General features: G+C 41.6%; 1 protein-coding gene across 4 annotated transcripts in view; it reads left to right on the top strand.

The window, feature by feature from the left end:
• Positions 1 to 27,997, top strand: part of LOC119650642 (protein outspread) — a 466,010-nt gene that overhangs the window by 332,311 nt on the left and 105,702 nt on the right. For all 4 annotated transcript variants that reach the window (XM_038053565.1, XM_038053567.1, XM_038053566.1 and 1 more), the window contains 2 exons: positions 1,500 to 1,749; positions 6,246 to 6,452. In XM_038053565.1, coding sequence (XP_037909493.1) covers positions 1,500 to 1,749; positions 6,246 to 6,452 — 457 coding nt within the window. The remainder of the gene's footprint in view (positions 1 to 1,499; positions 1,750 to 6,245; positions 6,453 to 27,997) is intronic.

Consider the following 27,997-nt stretch of genomic DNA (forward strand, 5'->3'; position numbering starts at 1 on the left):
GGATTGAGGCTCATTGTCATAAACCGATAATGCGTACGTATGATTGGCAAGCTTTGCCTAATATAGGGGTTTATGGCAACTGTGCACCCAGAAGAATTTTTGCAATTAATGCTCAGAAGATATCGCCAGAAATCGAAATTCCGAATCGGTAACAACTATGAAATGTTTTTCTGTTACCTGCACGCGATTATGGGTCGTGGACACTCAGGACACTAAAAATTCATGAACAAAGCCATAATCACATCAGTGACGAAGCCCACTTTTAAATGCCTGGGAACATAAAATGACAATATTGTCCGCATCTGCAGCTCTTAAGACCCAAAAGCAATAATCGAATATCCTCTCCAATCACAACGAGTTACTGCTGATAGCTTTTTCGCCGCCTCTATCACCTGAGCGAAGATGAATAATATACGGGCCTTTCCTGAAATCTAAGTCCAATTTAAAATGCTCAGAACCCTGCATCAGTTTCCCATTTTAATTTAGATTTGCCTCGATCCTTCACAATAAGTCGGTCTAGCCTACGGTTGAGCTAGACCGACTTATTGGAGACTCCTTTACAGTCCAAAGCTTGCTATGGACAATGTTTTCGCAGCAAAAGTCGTTAACTAGAAACATCCGAATGTGCACTATGAGAAGACAAACCACTCATCAATACTGCCGGATCTATGCCACTGCCCATATTTACATTATTGCCTTAATTGTATCGACTGCCTCGTTTTGAACCGGGGCTGCAATTAGATTTCCAACAGAATACTGAGCAAAGGCAAAATAAGGACAGAAAAGGAAGCACCTGCTGTTAGATAAACTTTGTGTAAGCTGAAAAGCTCATTTGACGCTCCTGAGTCTGCATGCACTTATGTTTGTTGACTGACTGATTCAACATAAAGTATTATCTAGGAGTTTATTTTAATCTTCAATTTAAGAGCAATATGGCTCTCAGGATACAGCACCATGTAATCCTTTGCTGTTCGTCCTTTGTTTGTTATCGTTTGTTTCGGCTGTTGCCCGATTTGGCCTGTGTCGAAGAGTCGAAGTTGGGTAAATCCACCTGTTCGAGGAATTTTTCGCTACTTCAGGTAGTCTCCAGATCGCTTGAACGTTGAAGGAAGGAAACGGGAGGATTGTGGCGAGTTGCTTTGTTAAGCCAGTAAAATGGCTTTGCCATGTTGTTCCCTCCGATTAGGAGGGGTATCCTTATGATTGCTCAGCTTGATTTACCCATAGAAAGGTTCGCTACTTTCTAAGGCTATCGATTACACGGAATGAGTTACTTTACCACAAAGAGTGACAAGAACTTCTGGGTTCAACCTTTGAGTTCATTTGGGTCTACATCAATATAGTGACACCGGTTTCGCCATTGACACAAGGCAACAATGATTTTCTTAGTATTTCTGATTTCAAATATATTGTATTTTCTCAGTCGACTTATATGCACACATGAACATTTTATTTTGTCGTACATCTTTTGTTATAATTTTTTTCCTTTTCCATTCCAGCCTGAAACTGTGCCACAAGCATGCATCGATATGACCAAAGTCCTGGAAGTATCTTCAGCAGAAATGATAACAGGTCACTCGAATTCGATAGCTATCACAGCACCGGATCGGGTAACTTTTGTGAAAGGGACATGTCCAGAAGAGGCCAAGTGGTGGCATAATATCTTGTCTGCGTTTCCAAAGTCAAAGGGTCGTCATAAGCGAAACGCCACCTTTCCTGGTGGTCAAGCGACAACAATATTACAATCGAGTAAGTACAAAATTATGTTTTTATAGTTTGTATATTGTAAGTGCCTCCACTTAAACTTCTGTAACTGGTAACTAAACAGGACAATTCTTCAAAATAATTCAGTTAACATAGAACTTCTTGTCCTTTCAAGGACACAAACAGGGAAAAAAGGACAGACTGAATGGGCGTGCTGGATGATGATGAAGTAATCGCATTGCCGGTTCTGGGCTTGAAATGCATTCCTGTAAGATTTCAGGACAAACTAGGCCTGAACCACCATTGCGTGGTAGAAGCGGAAGCTATTTGAGTGGTGGAAGCCCAACTTGCTGCCGTAAGGACTTTACTTTTGGATATAGGAGTGACCCTTTGAAGTAACAAAAAGGACTTCATTGAGACCATTTTACGGTGAATATATCAATACATATCAATTACATTGGTATACGAGTACTTCTCACAAAGGACAAAGACCCTCTATGATTACAGCAAGTCCATCTCCAGGAGGTTTCAGCCTATCCTTACCTTGCTTCACTGTATTCCGTCTCATCATGCACCGGCTGGATAGTGCGGTTTAAAATTGATAGATTACCATACACATCTTGGAGAATAGGCTTCTTTTCGATAAGAATGAGGTTGGAATCCTATTCCTGAGGGGCGTCCGCTTTCGAAGAGGATTTTATGTTGTTACATAGACAATGGACCTGAGGAGTGCGAGGTCATGATGGGAGCCTGGAAAGTGTAAGGTCGTGATCGGGGTACTACAGGGCTCTAGGTTGGGGCCTCTCTTATGGAATGCTATATACGAGTATAATGACAATCTAGTCTTACCTTTCTCAAAAGTATTCATTAAATTGGGCTTTGCCGATAACTCGGCTTTAAACGTGGTTTCCATCAGAATATACACAATCGAAGCTGTTAATGCAATAAAAGCTCTGGAAGAGATTGGGCTTGGTCTACCGGTGAGAAGATGGAGGCGATCTTAAGCACTAAATGAAGGAGAAGGAGAGAATAGCAACATTGAGATTCGTAGTCAAACGATATCCTAAGTCCCAGTTATAAAATATCACGATTATACGATGCGAAGCTGCACTTGGAGGCACAATACAGCAAATGCTAGCACATTGCTGGCAATGATAATACCGCTTCAAAGAAGGCACGCAAATCATAGGACTGGAACTAGCACTTGCCAAGAAAGGCTGAAGTTAATTTAGTGATCGTAGCCTAAATTACTGACGGTAAGACTTTACTTTGGTATATAGGAGTGACCTAGTGAAATAACAACATTGGCTCCATCGGCCAATACAGTTGCTTCAGAAACAGAGATCAATACAGTCTAAAAAGACCACTGTTTGTTATGAGCTTTGCAACGTCTGATATTATGTCCCGTTCGGTACTAGATCAAATACTGTTTCCTGTTCAGAGTAATAAACCAAATTAATCGAAAAATACACCATTAGAAACGAGAAACATAGAGCTTTGAAATGAAAATAAAAATTGTTCAAAATGGCCGCCGCTAGCAGCTATTAGGCCCGAAGTCTGTGAGGCAATGCATCGATCCCTTCAAGTAGGGTCTGAAGCAGCATTTCTCGAGCTGCACGCACGATGCTGGACTCTCGAAATCGGTGTAAGTTAGATCGCAGGCAGCCTCCTCTAACTTAGCCGAATGGCTGTAGTCCAGAGGATTCAAATCTGAGCTGCCTGTGGTACATTTATCCGCGGTTATGAACTCAGGAACATGCGTCGCTAACTGCTGAATTATTTTGGCTTTGTGAGTCCTGCTGGAGCACCACGGCTTTCCAACGAATAGAGATTCACTCAATGGCTCGACTACATTCTCTAATATCTTTTCGTATACGTTAGCATTGGTTTTGACGCTGGCCTCGCAGAAATGAATATCGGTTACTTCGTGATATGATACGTCCCACCATGCCATGGCAGAAGTTGGATGGAGACGACTTTGGACTCAGGTAGCATTTTCTTCGGCTTCATAACAATTGTGAGCATATACTCGATCATTTTTTGTTAGAATTTTTTCTCGATGGTAAAAATTGTTTCATCAGAAAATGAGAATTTTGCTATATCTTTTACTAGAAAATCGTTGCAGAAGAGCAGCACACCAAGTTCGCCGTATTTCCCTCAGTTTTGGCGTTAACGCATCGTTCATACCAAGACCGAGATCTTATCGTAAAATACGACCCATATTTCGAATTGAAACGCCCATTTCCGCCGACATTGATTTCTGTTTGCGGAGAGGATTGCGACGAACACGCTCACGCACAGCATGCACGGCACTCGGGCAACGTACGGAGTGCTGGCGCCCCTCCCGCAGCCTGTCAACCACATCAGCTGTTTCGCGGTATCGAACTAATGTCCTAAAAACGAATCTTTTGTTTCCTGACAGCTTTTTTAACAAACTATGAATCTTTTTCGGCGTATTCCCACATTGGTGCAACGCAATAATCACCATTATTTTTTCGTAATTACCGAACTTCATCGTGTTGTCGTTCACACGCTACTGACCTTCGGATCCTGGAATTCTGAGGGAAGTGGGGTATGGTTAGGTACTCTCCGTGCGTAGTGTTACCAATTTCGGCGACCTAACATTTCTCGCTATACGCATCGGCTGACAGAACTTATGGCTATACTATCTACATATACGCCACGTAGCACGTCATCCAATGTCATCGTTGTCGATTCCTGATTATATACTTCACCTGTCCTCTGGAATTTTCGAGAAGCGTGCATTCTTCCTCCATCGTTCTACGCCATCTAGTTCTAGGTCTCTTCGGTCACTTTCTTCCATGACGAGGTGTTGTAACCGTCCTTCGTAGGTCGAGAAAAGCCTTCTCTAAAATGAAGTAACAAATTATTAAATGCAAAATGAGCCCTTTGATACCCACCCACGGTTGCATCGAATCTCAGAGAACCAAATAAAGGATACCGTGATGGTATCAGCAAAGTTGGGCGGTAGTGTCACTGAACTATCAGAACGCCTTCAATTCATCCAAGTGGAAAAAGGTTAAGGGCCTGCTCGGCGATCTAGAATTTGCGACGTGTGTGTTAAAGTATGGGGAGATGAAACCATTAGTAGAATAAGAGCATGGCTAGTAAGGGTCAGACTAGATCTGGTCTGTCAAAGCACAAGGTCGTGCTCATCAATAAATAAAGGAAGAATAGGATTACCATGTTGGTTGGTAACTATAGAATCACCTCGTGCCCGGTTATGGAGTATCTCGCCGGTATTGTCGATGCACAGTTGATCTTCGGGACACATTTATCGCATACTTGCTGCTGGTCTATAGTATGTATGCAGCCCCAGTTTGAGAATTAATCATAGAAGCATTTCACAAATAGGTGAACTGGTATACCATTTAAATGCGCTGAAACTCTAATATGCATTCCAATGAGCTACATTATAGAAAATATGATCCCGATCGGTCTTCTCAGAAAAGACATTGACTATTTGCATAAGATCAAAAGGGCTAATCTACCGGAACTTCCAAAGGAACACCAGAGGTTTCCTGGAAGGTGAAAGCAAAGGACCTGTGGGCACAAGTGCAGGCTCATTTCTAATGTGAAAGAGTTAATTAAAAGACGACATGGGTGAAATGCATGGTATTTAGCCTATTTGCTTTTCGGGGTGCAAGGAGAAAGGAGAAATCTGCGCATTTCAGTATGCGGTGGTTTATCTGAGGATTTTGATTGGATATATGCTCAAAGAGTGTGACGGCGAGTAGAAGCAAAGTGCGAAAATCTCTCAAAGTGAGTACTTGGGGCCAAACATGCACAGCAATGTTACACTTAACGAAGAAGAATGAGAGAGGTTTTCACATGCGGTTATATCCTTGTGGGGATGTTTTTTTCTCTCTAACGCTCTTAAATAAAAGCTAGACTTGGCCAAAAGGAAACAATGATGCCAACTACCAGTGAGAATAATACAATAGTCAGGCGGCAACAGATGGCTTCTGGCTTTTCCTTATTCCTCTACTCTAAATCACGAATGATTAGGCGACGACGATATGAAGTGATTCTCGCAATTCCAACCCCGTGAGGATCCCTGTTAAAACCGAAAATAATATAAATGCATCTATAGATATTACATCAACTAGGAGAGAACGATCGTTGCTTAGAGCTTGATTTACATAAGTTGCTATGGAGACAACCCCTCAACTCCCCCTTAAGAACATGCTAGCAAAGTTTCCTATACGATTTTAAGTGGGACAGCTTAACAGGCTGTCGATTCAAAAGTGAAGCTTTCATAATAAGCTGAATGTGGCTTCTTGATTTGGTTAGGATAGAAACAGATTAACAGATAGCAAAGGCGGGAAAAAGGAACTGCGTCGACCTAATAATAGTACCATGAACGTATGTAATGTTAATCCTTCAGACCAACCTCTTTCGACGGAACTTCAAACCGAAAAAGTAATGTCATTCAAGTTTGTTTAAATTGGAAAATTTCATTTTTAAAAGTGTTCCTAGTGAAAGGACTTACTAATATCCTGATTTTCCGTTTTTTACAGGCACTCCACCAAATGGTCGTAATCGGCACAATTCATACCACAAGGATACTCTAACGTCAACCATTAGTTCAGGAGTTGGTGGTACCGAGGGTGGAAAAGATATTATTGGACCATCGTCCTGGGATGAAGAAACGTCCTCCTCGAATATACCACCAACAACTCAAGATGAAAACAACAAGAATGCTGGAAATGAAAACACCAATCGAGGTAAGTTCAAGTTCCTCTTTGAGACTGACTTCTATCCTAATAGCAAATTGGAAGTAACTGTGGGGTCAGAAAATTTCAATTGGAAAAGATTCTCTTTTGTTGGGTGTACCAAACAACCTTCATTTTCCCCTACTCCACCTGGGCCTAATGATATGGAATGGAGCCAGCTCCAGGCAATATCTACCATCCAAAGTGGGACAAGTGACTTTAGCGTACCTAATATATCCCTCAATTCACTAAACTGAAAATTAACCATGCATTTTGCAATCCACCTTCAAGCAATTCATCCATCCAGCACAGATGCATCTAAAGTAAAACTCCATCAGCTTAAACTCCACGACCTTAGATGACATTCCGTTTAGCCAAGCTGGCAAAAAACATTTAAGTTTCCCATGAATTGCGCCAAGACGAAAGCAAAACGGCAGCAATAAGATATCTTTTGCTGCCATCGTTGATGTCAGCAAACTCGCCGAAGGAAACTTTCATTTTCCGATGCAAAGTTTTCCATTTCAACATAACTGAAAACCGATCACCGACACACAACGGTATCTTGTGGAAAACGAGCTAGTCCATCGACTTCTTTAACATTTCCAAGCATCTTTATCTTATTCTTCTGCTTCGTGGTTGTCGTCATTGGGGTTTTCGGTCTTAAGTCTTGTCGGTGGTAACTCATTCGCTTTTTCTTGACTATTTTATAATGCATTGGCCTCCATGGACTGTACGGTACACTAGGAGATCGTTTATCAATTATTATTAGCCCGGGCTCGTAAGACAATCATTTTCGAATTTGATCTTCAATTGATGATAAGTTTGCTGAACGCCCGCTAAAGGGGCTTAGCTTCCAGGGGACCAAGCCTACGATGATGCATGCCAACTTTATTGGACACTTGTCTGGGATAGTGTTGCAAGACGTTGGGGATCTTGCCGATCGTGGAGCTGATTGAAATACTAAATTGCCCCCATAATGGTGAGGCGAAGGTTTTTCATTTAAAGAGGGTGGATATCTTCGTAATTTAGAGAGGACTATTGGGGATTTCGCAGCCATATAGCTGGAATTTTGGTAGATTCATTTTAAATATTGTCCAATTACTCTTCATTGGAGTTGACGGGTTGACTCTTAGTGTCCTCTAAAGGATGCTTATTCAAACCTCACTATGTGATGTATCTACACGTGCATCTAGGTTAGGCTTAGTAAGAAGATATGTAAAGTACCCGCTAAAAATAGTCTCGTAAGCGAATTGAGGCCAGTGGGTTTTAGTTATCATTTTCGGGTCCTCCTCAATGAAAATTAAAGTTAAATCCGCTGCAGGGTTCTAAGGGGGATTGAACGAATTTGATGCTGAAGAGATGTCAACTCTGGTAATTACGGGATGGGCCAATGGCCATTCTGGCTGACCAATCGGAGAGACACAGCTATCCTAAAAACTAAAGTAGGTGGTGACTTTGATTGTCAAGGTCTGCCCGCGCTAAGGTGTCTCTCCAACACGGCACTTCTCTTTGCTAGCCAGTCGCGGGAATGTGTGGAGGGCAGTCCTTCTGAACACAACAGCCGCTCTCACGTCATTATCAGAATTCAGCGTGTCATGAATCCGATGTGTGGGACCACACTGAAACAACAAATACAAAAGGGGTTTCGCGCGACTACGACAGAAAGGAAGAATTAAAAAAAATCAGCCCTACTGGGTGCATAGAGTCGGGAAGTTTATGATCCGAATGCCGCGTTTGAAATGAAAGATCCCTGGCAGATCGGATCTTCAATCGATGCCCCTTTTGCCTTCCTTTTTAATGAAACTCGGTCTTTGGGGTCGTCAGCCCACATTGGGCGCATTATTAATGACTTAGAACATTGTGAAAGTGTCAACAGACCTCTCCCCCATAACCCAGCCCCCAAGAAAGGACAGAGGCACTATATTCTAGACTCGAGGAAGGGGTATCCCCAACAACACTATGTGTGATCAGTTTATAGATTGAAAGTTAAAACTAACAACCATTTAAGTCGTCCCCGATTCTTTCGCTAATTTTATCATGTGTAAGAAACCCTTTTCAAAAACCCTTTTGAAGAATGTTAATACTGGCTGTCGAGAACTCATTGCGGTGTTTTTAAGTCTTGGCATTTGCACCTTTCTTCGAAAAAGTCACACCAAAAACATACCTATGGGAATTAAGCGGCAAGATTATCGAAATGTTACCAACAAATGTTTTATCCTGAATACTGTCATGAAAACCAACTAATCTTCATCGTTACCTTTTCTTTCCTGATCTCAACCAGAAAAATATGGATTTAAACCCCTCATTTCAACAGATCAATAACCTCATTGGACAACCCGACACCGAACCGCTTCCTGCATGAACTAGCCGGTTCCTTCTTTGACTCCTGAAATTCATTAGAATAGGAGATTCCTGGAGGGGAGGAGGAGGGAGACCATAGCTTGCTCCCTGTCTAATCGGAACCTGCAATTGTTGCACCAGACTAATACTGACATTGCCGGTCCGTCGACTTAGAAACCTTTCAAATCAGTGCTGCGAGATCGGCTCAAGGACCCCGTGCCGATCCAGATCTTTGAGATCTGTTAGCCAGTTTATGCCCACTCATAGGATTTTAAAGAAATCTAAAGCGCGTATCGGCTGCAGTAGCTTTTTCGAGAGTTGCAACTCACAGAAATGCTGCAGCAAATATTACTTCCGCCTACACAGAAGAGCCTTCACTACTTTGCAGTCATCATTGTACACTGAAGAAGGCGGTTAGATAATTAGGGTGGGGAGAGAGGTTTGGTTTTGGTTTACTATGTGACATCACGACCTTTCTTTTTCCTCGACGTTACCTAAAGGAGCAGAATCCCTCCTCAGACAAGGAAATGACTGCGGGGCAGGGAAATAAATGGCAGCGTGGAACTGTTGAATAATCACGATTGAGTAACGCTGATTCTATTAAATCTACCAATAGGATCACATGATTATACTGGAGACACCGAATGCCGCAGTTTGTCAACTCTCATCCCAGAGTGTCTATCGTGCTTTTAGTGTACACACGTTTTTGAAAAAAGTCAACCAACTCAATTCTCAGAAAATCAGTTTTGTCTGAGCTGTCTCCCCAATAAAGCGATAGCGTTCTCGACAAACTTGGCAACCATGTCGTTTTTTCGAATCATTAAGAAAAAGGTAATCAACCCGTAGCTGCGTCTTACTGTCAATCTACTCCTTGAGCGGAGGTAAGACAGTGTTTGACAAGTGGTCTTTCCTTGGACGAAAAAGTTTGCCTATTTTAGACTAAATAAATGTTTCAATGATGCCAATAGTGCCTGAAAGTTCGGATAGCTAAGTGGTTAGCGCACAAGGGAAGGTCGCGGTTAAAATCTCACTGATAGCAGTGGACACCGAACAAAGAATAGAGGACTTCCAAGGACGGAGGATAGTGGAGAAAGCAGGGAGGACAGAAGACGTAAAACATAGAACAGAGGGGGTGGCACTGAGGACAGAACACAATTCGGTTCCTTGTAGCTCATCCACTTCAGTCTTCACTTTCAACCTCTCTGCCATCATATTCGAACTGCTTATGTCACTCAAAAATCAATCCGTGATTATCACCCTGATTTGACCCAAGTACTCGTTCACACCTCAGTCGATTCGTGTCCGACATTCAGTCACGATACAAATCCTTCTGCCAACAACGAGATTTGAATCGCGACCTGCCACTATGATAGCCTGGTACTGCAAACACTGGACCATCCGAACAACGCTGTTCTGAAAATCGCTGCATTTTCGCTGTTCGGAGTTTTCGACGCGACGCTGAAACATGCACTGAATTCGACCGCCGTCTGTTCGCCCTATTGTCTGGAAATATACTGTGATTTTTTTCTCGGTTGACTAAGGCCCCCCCTTTACCAATCAGTCCTCATAGGGACCGCTCTGTGTGCTATTTTCTGAAAGCAAAAAAGCAGCCTCTCGCCTTATTTCTACGGTGCTTATTTCAAAATGTTCACATTTGTCTACATTTGGCCCTGGTATGGTTTTCGCAGGGCTAACGGAATGTGGGCTAATATTGGGGATATAATAATGGAAAGGCCTTTCATTAAGTCGATGGAGGCTGATGATGGATCTCCTCTGAACGCAGCTTCAATTACCAGGTAAATATTGCGATTTATCGCATCATGCTATCCACTGTCAACATTTTTCGGAAGGGTCAGGTTCCAGAGAGCTGAGTGGGGTAACTCCTCCCAGCAGGCGGAAATCTTCCTGAATGGACTTGAAGGTTCAAAAGGAGGAGTACGAAAACACTATTGCATCCCCCAGCTGCCTTTAGGTGACATTCTTTCATTCGTCAAAGCGGCAAGCAACGGGCCATGACTTGGTACATTTGACATACTATATTTTAGCATGAGCGCTTGGAGTACGTTTCTCCTATTTCCTCAAACCTAAGCAAGCTTAGGTACATTGGCTATTTTATAGGTATTTAAAGGTTAAGTTTCATTAAAGGAAGTGAGGTTTACCACTTGAGTTTCACCAACGAGAAAGTCACTCTCGCGATATTTCGTGCGCCCTGGCAGATTGCATGTAAAATATTATCCCTAGAATTGTAGGTCAAAACCACGCGCACTTGTCGATGCCTCCCAACTGAAAACTACTATATCTGGGCTGGACAACTAGAAAGGCTTTTTTTATAAAACTCAGTGTCGATACGGAGCGTTTGTAAAGGTTAGCATAGAGGAGCCTATCCTGAAATTCTTGATACTAGTTAAAGCTGGTTAAGTTAATTAGGGTGGAAAAACCCGTTCTCGAAAAGCTAGTTTTTTGGTAGAAGAGCGTTTTTATAGGAGCTATTGTGGATATATTTTTATGGTTCTGCCAGAAGTGAATTTATGTGGAACCCGAAAGTGGGTGATAGAAAAGTAGCTGTCTCTGTAGTGTATTACTAAGCTAAGGGCAAGCTTTCATGAAGATCATGATGGTCATGATCCTTGATCCCAAAAGTTCGGCCGAAACAACGATACACAGGATTGTGATCTGAAAGCCTAGCGACTGCATCTAGATCAGGTCTTTGATAGAACAAAATGGGGCAACTGATGAAGACGGTACGACCCGCTTCTAAACAGTACAAAGAAATAGAAGAAGAAACGATAGTTTTAAAAGCAAAAGTAAGTCGAGTTCGGTAGACACTCATTTTACTGGAGAAGTTTAACTGAAATAGTTGCCTCTGGTCCTCCAAGTTTCCCGTTCATTGTCAAACCCTGTAGTCACATAGCTCTCTGCTTAGAGAAACAGGGAAAAATGTAGGTCCACCATCAGCACCCTCTCACCTTGACATTTATACCAGCGGCTGTGAAACTCATCCGTTTTTGGGCATCGGGACTTGATTGGAGTAAAGCCCTGCCCATCGAGCTCAAAGGACCATCCTCGTGACTGAAGGTGTCAACCAAAGTTAGCACGAAATTCCTACAGGAGAACGAACCGCAAAAAAGCGAGCCAAAAGGGGCTTTCTTAGAAATCTGTTTTCAAAGGACTATCTCAGATTCCAGTCTATCAAATAAAACCTGTGCTCAGGATCAACTGAGTCGTATGCAGCTGCGGGTTGACGTTCTTAAAATCGATCGTTATCTTGCAATAACCAGCGTTCGTAGTTCGTTGCAAAATAGGTAATTGTTGGTAGGTATTTAAAGAGACAGCGAATATTACAATCACAAAGTTAAATTGTATCCTTTTTTGATGTTGTTGGTGAGAAAGCTGGAAATCTAAGTCGATGTGAGTCTGACAAAGTGTCACCATTCTGACTGAACGACATTTTTGAAACGTAAAAGGAAGTAACAAACGACTAAATGATGACGCGTAGAGCTAACGTTTGGAAGCTAATGCAGGTCTATTTATATCGGAGCACGATCTGATGTCTGTTTATTTAAAATACACGGCTTGAAAGTATCGTGGAGTTAGAATTCCGGTCGCCGTGGATGTTTGTGTTCGGCTTGGCGCCGTCCCGCTACTGTAGGCTTATCACTTGCACAACTGCGATTATAATGAAACGGAAGCACAGTCTCATTGAAAAACTGATACTGTTTGGATACCTTATACTGTCCAGAATAGTGAACAGAAAACATCAAGTGTCTATGGTCCTTAAAAGTTTTTGATAATATCCCTAGATATTACATCCTAACACAATTAGCCCTTTATCGGTTTTGAGCCTAGGTTTTCAAATCGGGCAAATATTTAGAGAAGGTGGTTGGGTAAAATCACCTACTTTCTATGAGGTTTTAACTAATTTTCGTTTGGCAGACCGGACCAATTGAAGAGAAACTTTTCGCACTTTCCTGTTTTATGAGCTCCTCTTTTTGGCTACGGTTTCGTCCAGGGCAGAGGCGCTGCTTCACCTCTGCCCTAGGAATAACGTGATTGAAGTAGTTGCTATCTGTTCTTCGTTTCGTTATATTAATCTGCAAACAGTCATGGTTGGAGTATTCATTCTTTCTTTCGAGATGCTATTTACCAAGATGTATTCTCCTTCCTTTATTTTGGCAGCTAATCCACTTCCTTGGATGTGAAGAGACAAACATTGGACTCGCCTTGTGGATGCTATTTTCTGGCAACTCATCAGTTGCAATAACCAAGACCTTACCATTATCCAAAAAAAAAAGAAATTCTAGAAACACTTGTTTTCGATTGACAATATCAATCCATTGACCCACCTGGCAAAAATCAAATCAAAAAGGAGCTTCCTTTCCTTCGTCGGTCTATTGTAAAGGCTGATCGAAAACTACTAGCCTTTATTGTAAGAGCTCTGATTACTAGTCTTCTTCACATATGGTTTTTAGTCTCTTTTGTCTTTTGTATGAGGGAGTCACCTTTTAAGGATATGCCTGCGATATACGGTTCGCCGCTACCTTAATTGTACTTTTTTCTACCGGGGATAGATTAATGCAGACATTAATTTTGAAGAACTTACTTCTTCCTTCTACTATACAATCTTTTTTTGGACGAATACCCATCTTTTAAAAAAATGTTTGCGAACGGTTTCATTTGTCAGGAAAGTGGCAAACAGGTGCTGCTCATGTCGGGTTTTTAAGTTAATTCATTTGGAGCCAGGCAACGTCTGATGAGTTTGCCTCTGCCCTGATGAGCAAAACTGTCAGCCTAATTGTAATGATTATCAGGACTTGAGTTGGCAGAATTATATATGATAGTTCAATGTCGATGATTCAAATGGATAGTGCTCACGCATTACCACTCACCGGAAATGCTAGATTACGTTGCTTTAAACCATCATACCATATTTCAGAAAATTATATTAGTCAGCTCTGTCCTCATGATTTTTGGCAGATCGGTAAGACTCAAGTTTGGGAAGTACTACTGTTTCAGAACTCAAAAATTCCCCGCAAGTTCTTTGGAACCAGTTAATTATGAAGCAAGTAAAGTTTCCTATAAGGTCAGTGTGCAATTGCTCTCTTTCTATGCGATGTTGACAGCATCTATCTAGTATAGATACTAAGCTCCCACCGAGCAAGAGGGAGGGAGGGAGGGTTGTGATATCGACTAAAAAATGACAGATAGGAACTTAAACCCAATTAGGTTAGGACTCTAATGGCAATAATTACTTCGACTCAACAGAGTTGTCCAGTGGAAATGGTTCCTAGTGAGTTGATATGAAAGACTACGACACGCCCATGACAGTAATTAGGTATTTTCCAGGCTTCCTTAACTTTTTGGGCTGCAGATAATATTCGAAATCATTAATAACCTATAACGGAATCTATATCATCCCCCCAGCACAACATTTATTGATAATTCAAGGTGAGAGCCATTCCAATTGTTCAAATATTTAAGATGAAGTAGCGCAAAACCTCTGTGGGTATGACATAAGACCACAGTCACAGCCAGACATATGCAAATCCTTTTAGCACTTGCTGCTCAACTAATAGCGACAACTACTTTTACCTCACGCATCACACAACCTCTACAATGCCCAATTTATTAATTCATTTATTTATTTACATATCCATTTGGCAATCAAGTGCATGCGCAATCTCCGGCGTAATGAATAGTAACGAAGTCAAGTGAACTCGATCGCGTTTACTCTGTAAACAAATTTATCGAAGGTTAAAATTAAAGTCGCTCTTTTTCCTCCATTTTTTGTTTCTTTTCATTGCTCGCATGTAGTTAATGCAAAAATTAATTCAATTCTACAATAAAAAGCATGGAAAAGTTACATATGAAGGGAGCACTTAAAACAGATTGTCCGACGGAGAGACCAAGGTATGACTGGGCATGAGTGACTTTAATTGATCACCTAAATTGGAATTTTTGCGATTCACGGACTGAGCCTGTCTGACTCCGCTGGACCGGAGCAGAAGGAAATAGGAGGGGAGGAAGTGGTCCATATCAGAATACTAGTCATCAATCTGGTCGAATTGAGCACGAATCCATTGCAAATTGCAGGTACTCTAGGTCACCACAATTAAAGGTGATCGTGCCACAAGGTACCTACCTATCCGCCCATTGAAAACGAAACCGAGATGTGTACAGGAGAGTGGCCAGATAATGGACAGTCTTTGGCTTCGGGATGTCGGAGGCATCAAGCCTATCTATTATGTCTGCAGGTCTGCATTATGGCCCCCCTCAGTATAAAGCCACCAGCGATTTGGAAATCCGAATCAATTTTGAAACTGCAATCAATTGTTCGTTGAGTACTTGGCTCCGTGGACAGAAGGCAGACAGAAGTCGCGGGGCCCACACTTTCTTACAGATAGGCCAAAATCTAACGATCATATTCCTTTCCTAGCTGGCTTCAGTGGTCCATGAGGAATAATACATACTTAAAATTGCATTATCGCACCCTCACCTCACGAAAATCTAATAATAGCCAAAATAATGAGAACTGATTGAGCCAAGGAAGCCAAACAAACGCTAGTCAAGCCGAAAAAAAGATACTTTGTGCCGGTCATCTATTGGGAAATGTGTAATGCTATAATAATCGACCAATCGACAAATTATTACGAAAAGATTTTTTCCCCGTTTGCTCAGGAATCCATTATTTGGTGGGTGATCGTGACTTTGCTTTTTGTGTTACACTTACCTGCTTACATGGATACATTTTACCAAGTGGCCATTGTGGACACTGAGAGAAGGAAGCATTGCAAGATCATGTCTTGGATCATTTTCGCTTTTCATTACCAGCTGGTGCACGACATTATACCGCCATGGTCGATGAGCGGTAGAGCGGAGTGAGTGGTTGCAACTGAAATCTGATAATGAATTGTGGACGTTTTGAAGTTGACGGAATTTAATGGAATTGTTTTAAAAGTATTTATAAATTTGGAATTTTTATTATCAAATGGGGGAAGCAAAGAGCTGGGAGGAAGAAGTTAAGGTTATACAAAATCAGTTTGCACAGGTGCTTTGATTTGTATAAGTGCTCAATAGTCTCATCTCATATCCTCAGTGCACCTCAGCTCTAGAACAGATATTGGATTCTGCATCAGTATATTTCTGAAACCTCCTGATCGTTCCTTCTGAAATCTCCTGCTTTTAGGAGTGAGCACTATAACAGAATGCTTTCTTGATATCATCTTTTGATCCTGGCAAGATCTACCGATGACCCCTCCCTTTGTGCTCATCAATGAAAGGGTTCCTCGATTTTCGATCCGGACTGAAACTATGAGTCTCCCACGTCCCCAGTCCCCCCGTCAGGCCACTATCTAGTTTCGCGTCAAATTGGCCAGCTGAGATCACTGACTGGTACGAACTCTGAGTATTTCATGACCTGAGATTTACCAGTTGATAAATCTACAATCCTGCATGCTCTCGGAGAATCGACACTCTCTGGTTCCTGACAGAGATAAAAGTGATCTGATATGGTTTCACCGGATTAATTGGGATGGATTATGGATTTCTTTCTTCTATCATAGAGAATATCAGCGTCAGCTTCAAGACTTGAACAATTTTTTAAATATGAATGAGAATGTTTTGCTTCATTTTATGGGATGATCCTCAAAGCCATAAAAAAAGCAAAAATATTGGCTTATTCCAAGGAAAATTTCATACCGCTCCTGAGTTGGACTGAGACCTATTAAACCCTGTGATGTCTGAAGTGGGAGGACCCACTTACTCCGAATCCAACCCCTACAATCTAATTTTACTAACTGACCTGTAATGGAATCAATTTAATTTGCCAGCAAACCCTTAGGTTTTTTGTCCAAACTGTCATATCTTCCGATGATGTTCATCATGCCGAAACTCGGGTTGGGGCTGCAAACAACATTCGAATTCAAACAGTTTCATTCCCGTTGACGTTGAGAGGAAAGGAACACAGTAACGTTTCCTCGTGAGCCGCTGCATACGAGCACATATGAATAGTGTTGTTCATGCTTTTGGATTTTAGTGAGTTTATTTGTGTCGTAATCCTGGTTGCTACCATGCAAAGAGAAAACTTTCGAATAGATCATAGACAAGAATCCTAAGTAGTACAGTGAAGTAAAGTAAGGCCTAATCGGTTGTCAACTTTTTTTTTTCAGGAGAAGCGATACCTTGAAATTATTCGATAAATAGTCTAAGTGGTCAAAAACAATAATTTGATTTAATTGACGGTCTCTCTAAGCCCGCAACCTATATCCTGTAGTAAAACAATATGCATATCACCCTTCCGAGCCTGGAGGAGGCTGGAGATTTTTGACAAAGTCTTGTGAGAATGGCTCCGCTGTACTGGAGTATTATACACGTACTAATCCATGGCCGAATTTTAAATGACTTGCCTGCCGATATATGCGCTTGATATACGCTTTTTCTATCAAACCAGTGAAAGTCTAGAATTCAAACTGTCTGCCTTTTGCTTGTCTCTCTTGACGGCAGCGACATGTCTCCTGTATCAGTAAAACCTGGTACGATGAAAAAATGTTAAGTCAAGAGGTCTTCGAATGGTATTCCGTCTGTCACTGCGTCGGGAATATGACTATATCACGTAAGTTCACGGGTAGAGCAACCTGGTTGCAACTGAATGACACTTCTGCCTCACCTTACAACTGTATGCCTAATACTTCTTCTGTAGACCTACTTCCGGTATTTATGCCTCTCATCTAAAAGATGCATTTTTTTATCATTTTGCCTGAACTTGAGTATGGAATTCCAATCGCTTCCCATTTCCCTCTATGGTAATTTTAACATTCTTATGCTCGACTGGCCTAATTATCTTACCTTACCACTCGTTTATAATCACACCTTATGTTCTCTACCTCTTTCACGAGCACCTGTTATGCCTTTCCCTTTAATATTACCGGAAACTCCGTAAATTGTATCCTCGATATCATTTTATTTCCATCTTGCCTCAGAATCATCTTTCTGCATTTGCTTGCATAATTCCAAATGTCAATTTTGACACTCACTACGCAATTCTTTGAATTCGATGCCCAACTTTATTGATCTAACCCATTTGTCGTGTCAAAGCCGGTTCAATTTACGTGAAGCCAACTTTGAGGATCACTATTTAGCGGTAGCCAACAGGGAACATGTGCTTACTACCTTAACGGGCTACCAGCCTCTCAACATCAGCATATTCGAACTGCTTTTTAAAGGCTTCTCTCCACCGTTCACGGCGCCTCCACTCCTATTCGATTTGGTCCATTATAGAAATTCGAAAGAATATTCGGCTGAAACATGTAGCTAGAAATAGGTTTTTGTATTCTGCTAATCAATTTGAGGTTCCGTTCTCTTTTGGGAAGTATATGACAAGCAATGTCTCAAGAGAGCAAAGATTTGTGGTCATTTTAGCGTCACAACTTTCTCTCTAGCAGCCTTACTGAATCTTAGTTGATTCTCCTTCTCTTATTTCGTGTCGCTCTCTATCCCCCCTTCACCTCCCCCATAGCAGAAACTATAATTGGCAAACTTAACACCAATGCCGAACATAGTTGTAATGGACCATGATAGTTGCGATCCTTATGGCACATGTTTGGTCTTTATCGGACACCAAACAACATATGTCCCTACCACAGTAATCACCTTGAGGAGCTTCGCTGCCCAATCCATAGGAAGGAGAACCTTTTTATTCCAAAACCAGAAAACCCTGCTGAGAACGACTGCCTTATCTGACTCCTCGTCTCTTGCTTCAATATCTTTGGATGACATGGCATCGACCAGCTAATCGCGCCTTTCAACTACCTTATAGCAAAAAAAACAACATGACTTCATAAAAAATTGGTCTACTGTCGCCAGCTTACTGGAGTTTACCAACTTTGTTGCTAAATGTCCTATTTCGTGGCAGATAGTCCACACCATTTTCACTGATTTTTCTAAAACCTTCGACTGAGTCCTTCATAAATTTTTACGTGGTTCGCTTCCCGTGAAGCATCCTTTCATGATTTCACATCCCGTTTTTTCACCTGGAGTCTTCTGTAACTAATTTTGGGCACCCTATTATTATAGTTTTCACCAATTTATTTGTAGACCGCATCTGCTACTGGAGCAAATGTTGTAAACCACTCTCAGTCTTAAAAGTTTTCCTCAACCTATCGTATCGCAACTATCAGTCCTCTTTTTATTTTGGAGTTGGCAAAGTTGGAAATTGGTACAGAAAAATTGTTTGAAAAAAATTGGAGGAAGTGCTCTATCATCTTTCGTTCAACTGTAAATCGAAACCATCCATTTTCTCTAACACCAATATATATGGTTGCAATTCACGCTTTGGTGGGGTATATTAAGCCAGTCACATCTACACACCATCGTTCGCGGTTGTTTGAGACGCCCTTTAGCTCCCCTCGACTTTCCGAAACCCCCTACACTGTTCAACGGCAACGTACAGTAACACTGAAAGAACACTAACGCAGACAGGATCTAGCGCTGTTAATGCGTTGGGGTAACATCCAGTTGGGTATCACCATTGGCAAAAACTACGTTCTTAGATATGCAAATTCTTCTTCTTTTTCTTCAGCCTTTGTTCCGTTCGGGGTCGGCTCGTCGTGATCGGTTTCGCCATTTGGCTCTATCGAATGCCTGATCTGGGTGCAATCTCGAGGCTTTTAAATCCCCATCCAGCGTGTCAAGCCACCGTTGTTTCGACCTGCCTTTTGGTAGCTTACCGTCGACTCCGATGTTCAGACCAATCTTGGCAAGTGAATTCTCGTTAGCACGAATTGCGTGACCATACCATCCAAGACGCCTTTCTTGCAATTTTTCCACGGTTGATGCAACCCCATAACGATCGCGGATATTCTCATTTCCGATGTGACCAAACACGTCACGGCACTAATCCAACGCAACATCTTCGTCTCCATTACCGCAAGACGCCGTTCATTGTCTTTTATAGTTGCCCAACACTCAGAACCATAGAGAGCGACAGGACGGACGACATTGCAAATTGATCGACGTTTTCGATGCTCTATCCATTGAGATAGATAGGGTGAGCGTGATGACCCGTCAGACTGAGAACCCCGGTTTTGTTGGTGTCTATCTTCAGTGCCATTCCACTAAGGTCCTTGACCCGGCGAAAGAGCAATTAGGTGTCATGAGCGTAGTTGAGGTGTTTGTGCAAAGATGTGATACTCCACGGAATTCCCCCACATCCTCCGGACAAACCAGCATGAAGAACGTTGCCGATAACAGGAACAAACAATATCGGCGACAAGATGGTACCTTGGCGGTCTCCGCTTTGTGACATTTTGCGCCATCATCTGTTGCTCTGATAATAGCTATTAGTTTCTCCAGAGTGATCCTCTTGCGTGAAGTTCTCCAGATATACTCCCTGTTCACGGTTTCTCGAAATCGATGAAGAGCAGCTGGAGCAAAGAACTAAACTCCGCGCACTATCCCAGAATGATCCGTAGGGTGTTGATGGAGTCAATGCAAGAGAATCTGGAGCGGAAATCAATCTGCTCGGCAGGGAGCCCGCAGATACCTTTCCAATTATCGCACTCAAAACGAGTCCCCTTCTTTGTAATCTTGACGATCATCCCTCCTTCCACTTTCTGGGAAAAGTCTGGTATTCCCGAGATCTCCATACGAGTGGAAGCAGCAGATCTGCACTTACTGACGGTCCTTCGATAAATAAATCTGCGCGGAGACCATCAAGCCCAGCGGCTTTACTCCGTTTGAGTGCATTGATGACTGAAATGGCCAAAATCCGGACTCTACCAGCAGCGATATCCCATTTTGACCGTGATGAAATTATAAAGAATGCTTTAATTTTCGATCATAAAGAAATTTATTAAAGTGAATTCCGTATTTTGGGAATCAGTTGTCCTTTTTTGGCATTTCCCCTATTTTCATTTCATCACTAAAAATACTGGCTATTAAATCACTCCAAAATGGACAATATAACGATCCTTTCGCTGGTTTGGACATTGATTAAGTTTACCGCTTAGCTCTAGAATGTTCGACTCCTGTACTAACCGGTGACCTAGTTGGGGCTGTAAAGTTTGGAAAAGTAACTTCTTTACAATAATCTCATCCAAGCCCTTGTATTCGATGGCTGCTCAGTTCTTTTCCTTGGCCGGTCTACCATGTGTTCGTCTGATTAAAAAAAAAATAATTACCTTTCTGCGCTTCACGTTTCTTCCTATGTTTGTCTTTACGCAAGATGTCAGCGTATGTAAAATTGTTTTTTTTTTGTTATTGTTAGCGCATTCCATCTGTTCCTCTATCTTGTCCTAGGTTAAGCCTTCAATATACAAAGTGATGGACCACCTATTGGTTTTTCGAAACCACGTGCTATTTGGGATAGTGACAGTTCCTTCCCGGTGAAAATCTCGCCAAAAAGTCAGTATTATATCTCCGCGGAACGAAGTAAATCGGTTTAGGCTTAAACAAGGTTGAGAAAAATTGTGGCCTTAGTCAATGTAACCAATGTGTGTGTAACCAATAGCCCCCCTTCCATTTAGAAGTTTTGGCTGTCGCACAAGCTGTACACAAAAAGTTTGCGAGACTGCCACGCTAATGGAAAGCATTCACGGTCCTGGTTGTCGTATAGTGCACTCTCACGAGAATGTGGCTACCGTAGTCTGAATTTTGCGACTTAATCCTGGAACATCGACTCGCCATCAATCCCAGCAACCTAACATCTCATACACCTACCTGATGCGAATTTTGCACAAAGACCTCGTATTGTTCACTTACAAGGTCCAATTAACTCAGCAATACGACGAGGTATACGGCCATCCTGTTCGTTATCGCTTCTCAGTTTGGGCCTCAGACTGGACATTGATTTTTTTTCGAAAAGCGGTTATGTTAACAAGCATAGTTGCTGCATCTGGGGGATCACAAAACCCTCACGTGATCCAGAAGCCAATACATCCTCAGAGAGTGAGAGTTTGGTGTGGATTTAAGAGCAGTGGGGGTTTTGGTCCGCTATATGGACCACTGTCTTTTGCTAAAAAATCTCAATTCCAAGCTTTCTTAAGTATACACCGTGGAAGTAAAGAAAGGCACAAATATTTTGCAATTCAGTTATGGCATCTAAAACAGGTAAACAGGATGCCCACGAATATTACAGTACAATCCCAGTAATTGGTGTGGTCAACGAACTGACGATTTGGTACCAAATATCGGGATTACCAATTATCGGGAGTGCCAACTAAGGAAAATCAACTCAGGGAATTGGTAAATTTGGACCATCTCAAAACAAGTTTTTTTAATTTTCGATTCCAGATGCGACATTTTTTAAAACCGCTCGACCGAAGCTTAAATGCACCGAATGCTAAGGATGGCCATGTCAGCTTGATCAATATTTCATTTTAGGAGAAATTCGGTGGAACTCGTACGAAGCTTAAAAAGAAGTCGTACTTCTAATTTCCTATAGAGGGGCTAATATCAACCCTTTTGTGTTCAGGAAATTTTTATGTAAGACAAAGTGTCATCACTAGGTGGAGGTGGTATTAACACAGTAAAAACCCTACGTATATATTCACTTCCGTGTGTACAAAGGGAAAAGGGATTAGAATTTTTCAAGGACATTAAGCTTAGCTATTAAAAAAGCAAGCATATCAAATATCATCATCATCATCATCAACAGCGCAACAACCGGTATTCGGTCTAGGCCTGTCTTATTGAGGATATCCAGACATCCCAGTTTTGCGCCGTGGTCCACCAATTCGATATCCCTAAAAGCTGTCTGGCGTCCTGGCCTACGCCATCGTTCCATCTTAGGCATCAAATATGGTTAACAAAAATCGCTAACCACATCCTCATACCAATTGACCTATAGGTGACACTCTCAATACTAACAGCTGCCGCAGGACTCGAGGTCAGTATCATAAAGAGAAAATCGAGGTCCACGGTGAACATTATGTGGATCCTCAAAAACTGTCTGTCTCCTATGCTCTCCTTTGTAGAGTGTGGGGCATCCATACGATCTCAGTTTTCAGTAAGATTCTGTTCCAGTTTCATTAGCAGCATACTTACTTAGTACTGTGCAGCCCATTGCAGCGGATAGAATAGGAACATCTATGACTACAGGAATTTGAAGTCGGGGTAACGAGATGGAGGGACTGATGCTCAACCTTCTTGACCATTGTACCCGTCACTCCTCAAAATTCCCCAATATAATTTTTTTAAAGTCGCTCCAGCAGGGTAGATTGAAGAAGGGTCCTGGAAACTTACATTTTCCATGGGACTGAACACCGAAGTTCGTTTGCGTTCTCTCATCCAATGATTCCTTCCTGGAACTAACTCATGAAACCTCATAATAACCGAATTTTTGAAGATTTTTTCTTCATCATAATCCATTACGGAAAAACCTCTTAATCAGCACTCAACCTCCGCAACATTAGTTTCGTCAAAAGACCGGGACAATTGAAACGCAGCCTCGATGATCGATCCATCAGGCCATGATCGATTACACTTTCGAATGGTATTGCATATGTTCAATCCACAGATCGTTTGCACCTCATGCTGGGCACGCATGATTTTCAAAGCACATTTGATTACGTAATGCGTGTTAACCACTTTTATATCACGATCCGCATCTCCAGGTATTCACGGAGTCCGATAATGATCATGTCAATGGATTTTTAGGGAAATATGATTATCTGCTCAGTGAATTCGCTGACCGAATTCAAGTTGGCATGTTGGCAGCAGTAGTTGCGAATGATTGATCGAATGCGTGTAAATATGCATGAAATGCAATATTTATGCTCGTTTGATTACTTTTTTTTCGGTGCAAAATTTAAACATAATTTAAGATAACGCGGGGACCCTCTGAAAGTGTAGCAGATTTGATTTGATGCTCACGTGGGGTTATGCAATTTATCAATCGGCATTTTGATTATTACATCATCAAATGTGGTATGTAAATTATGCGTAAATTGTGTGTAAATTAGGTATGTGTTATTTTGATGAATGTTTCGCGTGTATTATATAAACAAACATTGTGCAAATGCAGTAAAATATTCATGATAACACGAGCTCAGTTTCAATCCGAAACATTTTTTGGGCCCTTGAGAGAGATGAAAAGGAGAAGAACTGTCTGTTGAAGCAGAAGAATTCCTCGGGGTTTCTAGTTTCTGGGAAGATTCACTTGTTATATTTTCACTCAAAAGGACGGAGTTTCTTTATCAATCGCGGCTAGAATGAGATGTTAAAATCATACCTTTCTCTCTGGCTCAGTTCTGAATTATTTAAATGATAGACCATCTAGTTCCCCTAAATTTCATCCAACTGGATTGCCTTCACGGTTATAATTTAAACTCCCTTTAAGCTGGAAGATGGGGGCTTATGTCTTATTTTTCAGTTTTGGCTAAATTTGTCCTGCTGTACTTGGGTTGGTTACTTCAATCGTATCCATCTGAATACAGTTTACGGCTGGTGGTGAGCCCAGTCTAGACGAGTCGGCTCAATCAGCTATCGTACGATACAAAGTTTGAAGTTAAAAAAAACAAGAAGGTTTATAGAAATGGTTAACACGGTATACACTACGCAGATTTTTATTGATAGATCGGAGGGCGAGGGGGAGAGGGTAGTTATTTGACATGTTTGATGATCTGCCAACGACAAAGTGCGAAAAGCAATTCACTTCATTTGAATTCCTTTAAAATGTGCTCTTCGTTTTCTGACTACCCACTTTTTGCAACAAAAGCCTGAGTGCTTTTATTTTCAACAACTCCAGTCATAAGTACTGTATTTCGGGAATCAGTTATTGTTCCATCTTTTAGGGTGGATTCAAAAATGAAAGGCTCACCTTCCAAGTTTTCTTTGGGTAATATCTGATTTTTTTTAGTCATCGAGCAAAATGAGAGAGCAGATATCCTTGGCCTGAAGCGGGGCGCTATCTGACATTTAGCTCTTCAATTCTTTTGTACTTTTTTCTTGTCCAGTGGAACATTAATACAAATTATAGTATTTGAAGGGAGGTGACAAGGAGCAAACATTAAAAATTATTTCATTCATTGTTTCATTACACAAAACATTTTGGAGTCACTAATTTTTGGAACAACTTTACCTCTTTTGCCTGCTGCTGAGTGGGAAACCATCTTTGGACTCAGCGTCAATTATAACTCATTTTCAAACAACTTGGCGATTACGTAAATGTTCCTCCGAGACACCGATATATTGTGCAGGATTGCTTTGAAGTTATGCACTACCTTATTGTATAGACAATATCAGCCCTCAACAGCATTTCCGATGTCTTCCGTCTTAACTGGGTGGAAGTTTTTTTCACCGAAAATCCATAGTCGGAACTGGAAGGAATATTTTCTTTGACCACTACTCGCTACACAAGCTTTCGAATGGTGTGGGCGCTTAAATAAAAGACTACGCTCATTCTAGCTGCCGGTCATCATGTCGAAACGATGGAAAGATTGAAAAAAATCTGAGACAGTCGTAAACTGCAGCTTGTCCCAGTAGATTTTTACTGAAGATTCGCAAATGAGACGCCACGCCTTTGTTAACAAGATGGAAAAAACAAGCGTTGAACCGGGATTTGAAAAAAGGGATTCCGATTGATGAAGAGCTAACCCGGGTTACGGATACGACCCAGGAAGCAAGCGTCAAACGAATGGGAGACTCCTAATTACTTCACTTCACACTACTTCATAGTCATTGTCTTTTTGGATGTTCATGGAATTGTTCATCTGGAATTTATTTCTCCTGGATGACTTTTGATCAGCACTCTTTCTTGGAAGTTTTAAGACCTCTCCTAGAGGATGTCCGGCGAAAATGCTCAAAACTTTGGCAAATATGTGACAGGTTCCCTTATCATGGCGCTACGAGAGAACCGCGATTTAACGTCCTACGGGCAGTTTGTCGTTCCGCACTGTTCATATTCTCCAGATCTAGTTCCATGCAACTTTTTTCTGTTTCTGAGAATGAGTGTGTGTGTGTGTCTGAGCACTCAGGCCTTAGTGGTCCACTGTAGTCTAACGGAATATCCCGGATTCATTGATGTATCGCAAGATTTCCTTTAGTGGATATGATGCTATCCGCTGTAGTTGGAGCACATCAGCACCAAAAATCTGATGTCTGATGCGTCCGTAAGCGGGGCAATCACATAGAAAATGTTCCGTAGGATGAACACGTATCATCTTGGATAATTCCTATTCTGAACATATGCTAGTGAAATATGGCCAGTCAGAATGCCCACAATACTTCTGCAAGTCCTCTTGCTTTTCGGCAGGATAAACTTTGCAGTATGTTTGTTTGGTTCTGGCAGGAAGAGTTTGGTCTGTCTAGCAGCATTAAGACTTCGCCACCTGTCATTATGGGAAGCTTGTTCCCAGTTTTTAATAGCAGCATCAACCAATGCTACCGACACCCCAATTGCTGGTTCCGGTCCAGACATGGGGAAAGTTGAAACCTCTTTTGCTAACGCATCCGAAATTTCATTTGCCTCTACTCCACAATGACCAGGTACCCAGAGTAAATCCACCATATTGAATCTGGAAAAAGACTTCAATCGGTTCCTACATTCCTGAACGATGTTTGAAGTGATCAAAGTACTACTCAACGCCCTCAATGCAGCTTGGCTATCGCTACAGATTGCGATGCGCCTGTTCTTCAACCGCTCGTCAATCATCCAGGCTGCTGAGAATGAAGTGAATTCTAAAAGGAATGCTGCTTTTGATACGGGAACCGTCAAAACAGCTTCGTGATGGAATCTGGATGATACCAAAGTTGAGAGAGAGGGAGAGGTCCTCTTCCCTTGCTGAGCATAGGAGCGAGTAGCGTATTCAGTGTACTGTGCTGGGAACCAAAATAAATTATGAAATATTGTTTCATTGGTTAGAGATTGCCTGCAAGGGAGAGGACTTCGGCGCTGAAATCTTTAGCGATCACAAGGCTCTGCTTCTGCTTACGCCAATATTTTTCTCTCAGAAAGTCGCAGTTGTTTTATGGATTTTAAGTTTGTTAATAAATTTTTTCACAAAATGCAATATGGAGGGGGAAATCAATGACTTGTTAGCACTGATGAAGGGCACAAGTGGTTCTCGAAATATCGCTATTTGCAAAAATAAAAATATCAACACTAGCAAATAAGAAAAAACAAGTTTTTTATTATTTCAAATAATTAATCGCTGGAAACACCGCTTAATTACAATCAGACAACCATTATTTGTTTTTGCGATTTATAATAGTCGTGCCATATGGCAGTCCAATTTGAACTAGGATTCAATAGGTAAGTCACCATCCAGGCTTTATATTCAGTAACGACATCTCAAAGTTGATGAGCCAGTACGGAAATACGTTGAACAGTCTGGAATGCTCAAAGTCGCCCTTTTCTGGGGTCTGGGGTCGTAGGAGCATAGAAAGAAATGAGCCAAACCACAAGCTTGCCAGGAGAACCCCCCTCTTGACAACGTCTGCGTCTCGCTGGCGCCTGCGGAGGGTGGTATCTACACGCTCTATTTAACAACGATTGACTCGAAATGGAAAGATCGTCATCCCAAATGAAAAAAATTGAGTGGTACAAGATTAAGGCGGTTTATTGGGAACGATGTTGCCTGACTTGGCATACTTTATAATTCGCATTGTCAAAGTTACAGGGAGGAACAAGACACCCTCAGAGACTTCCTCTACGGTTGCCTAGCTTTAGCTAGAGCCAGCCTGCAGACGCTAGACAAATATTTATCTGACAGATTCCGCTTGATGAGGTATTTAAACATAAACCAGGTTATAAGTTTAAGGTAACCGACCAGTCAGTTCACGGTTGTTTGCAGCTATTAGGTTCATAATAATTAGATCTTGAAATGCACTGTAAAAAATACAACGACTAAAATACAAAGTGATCTTCAACTTTATATTTGAGTTGCCTTTGACTTCTGTTGGTGACGGGCATGCAGCGAAGGAATTGTTAGGCACGAAGGAAAAGAACGAATGTCTTAAAACTTTCCCTGACCTTTAACATAGTGTAAGATTTATGCGAATTCAGAAGTCAAATGAGATAAGCGTGTGAAGGTGGGATTTTTTGAGGAAAGATCGTTCTCTACTGAAGTCTAATTGAGTTCTAGCGGTACCGAGTAGAAAATCATGCTAGCAGTGTAGAAGTGCAGGATAAAAAGGAAGAAAATGCCTTTGGAAACGTCACCAAGTAGGAAGTTTAAGGGACTTTCTAAATCAGTAGTTTACACCTAACTCTCATCTGCGGGTTT

Source organism: Hermetia illucens, chromosome 3 (genome assembly GCF_905115235.1).
Source record: "Hermetia illucens chromosome 3, iHerIll2.2.curated.20191125, whole genome shotgun sequence".
Lineage (NCBI taxonomy): Eukaryota > Metazoa > Arthropoda > Insecta > Diptera > Stratiomyidae > Hermetia > Hermetia illucens.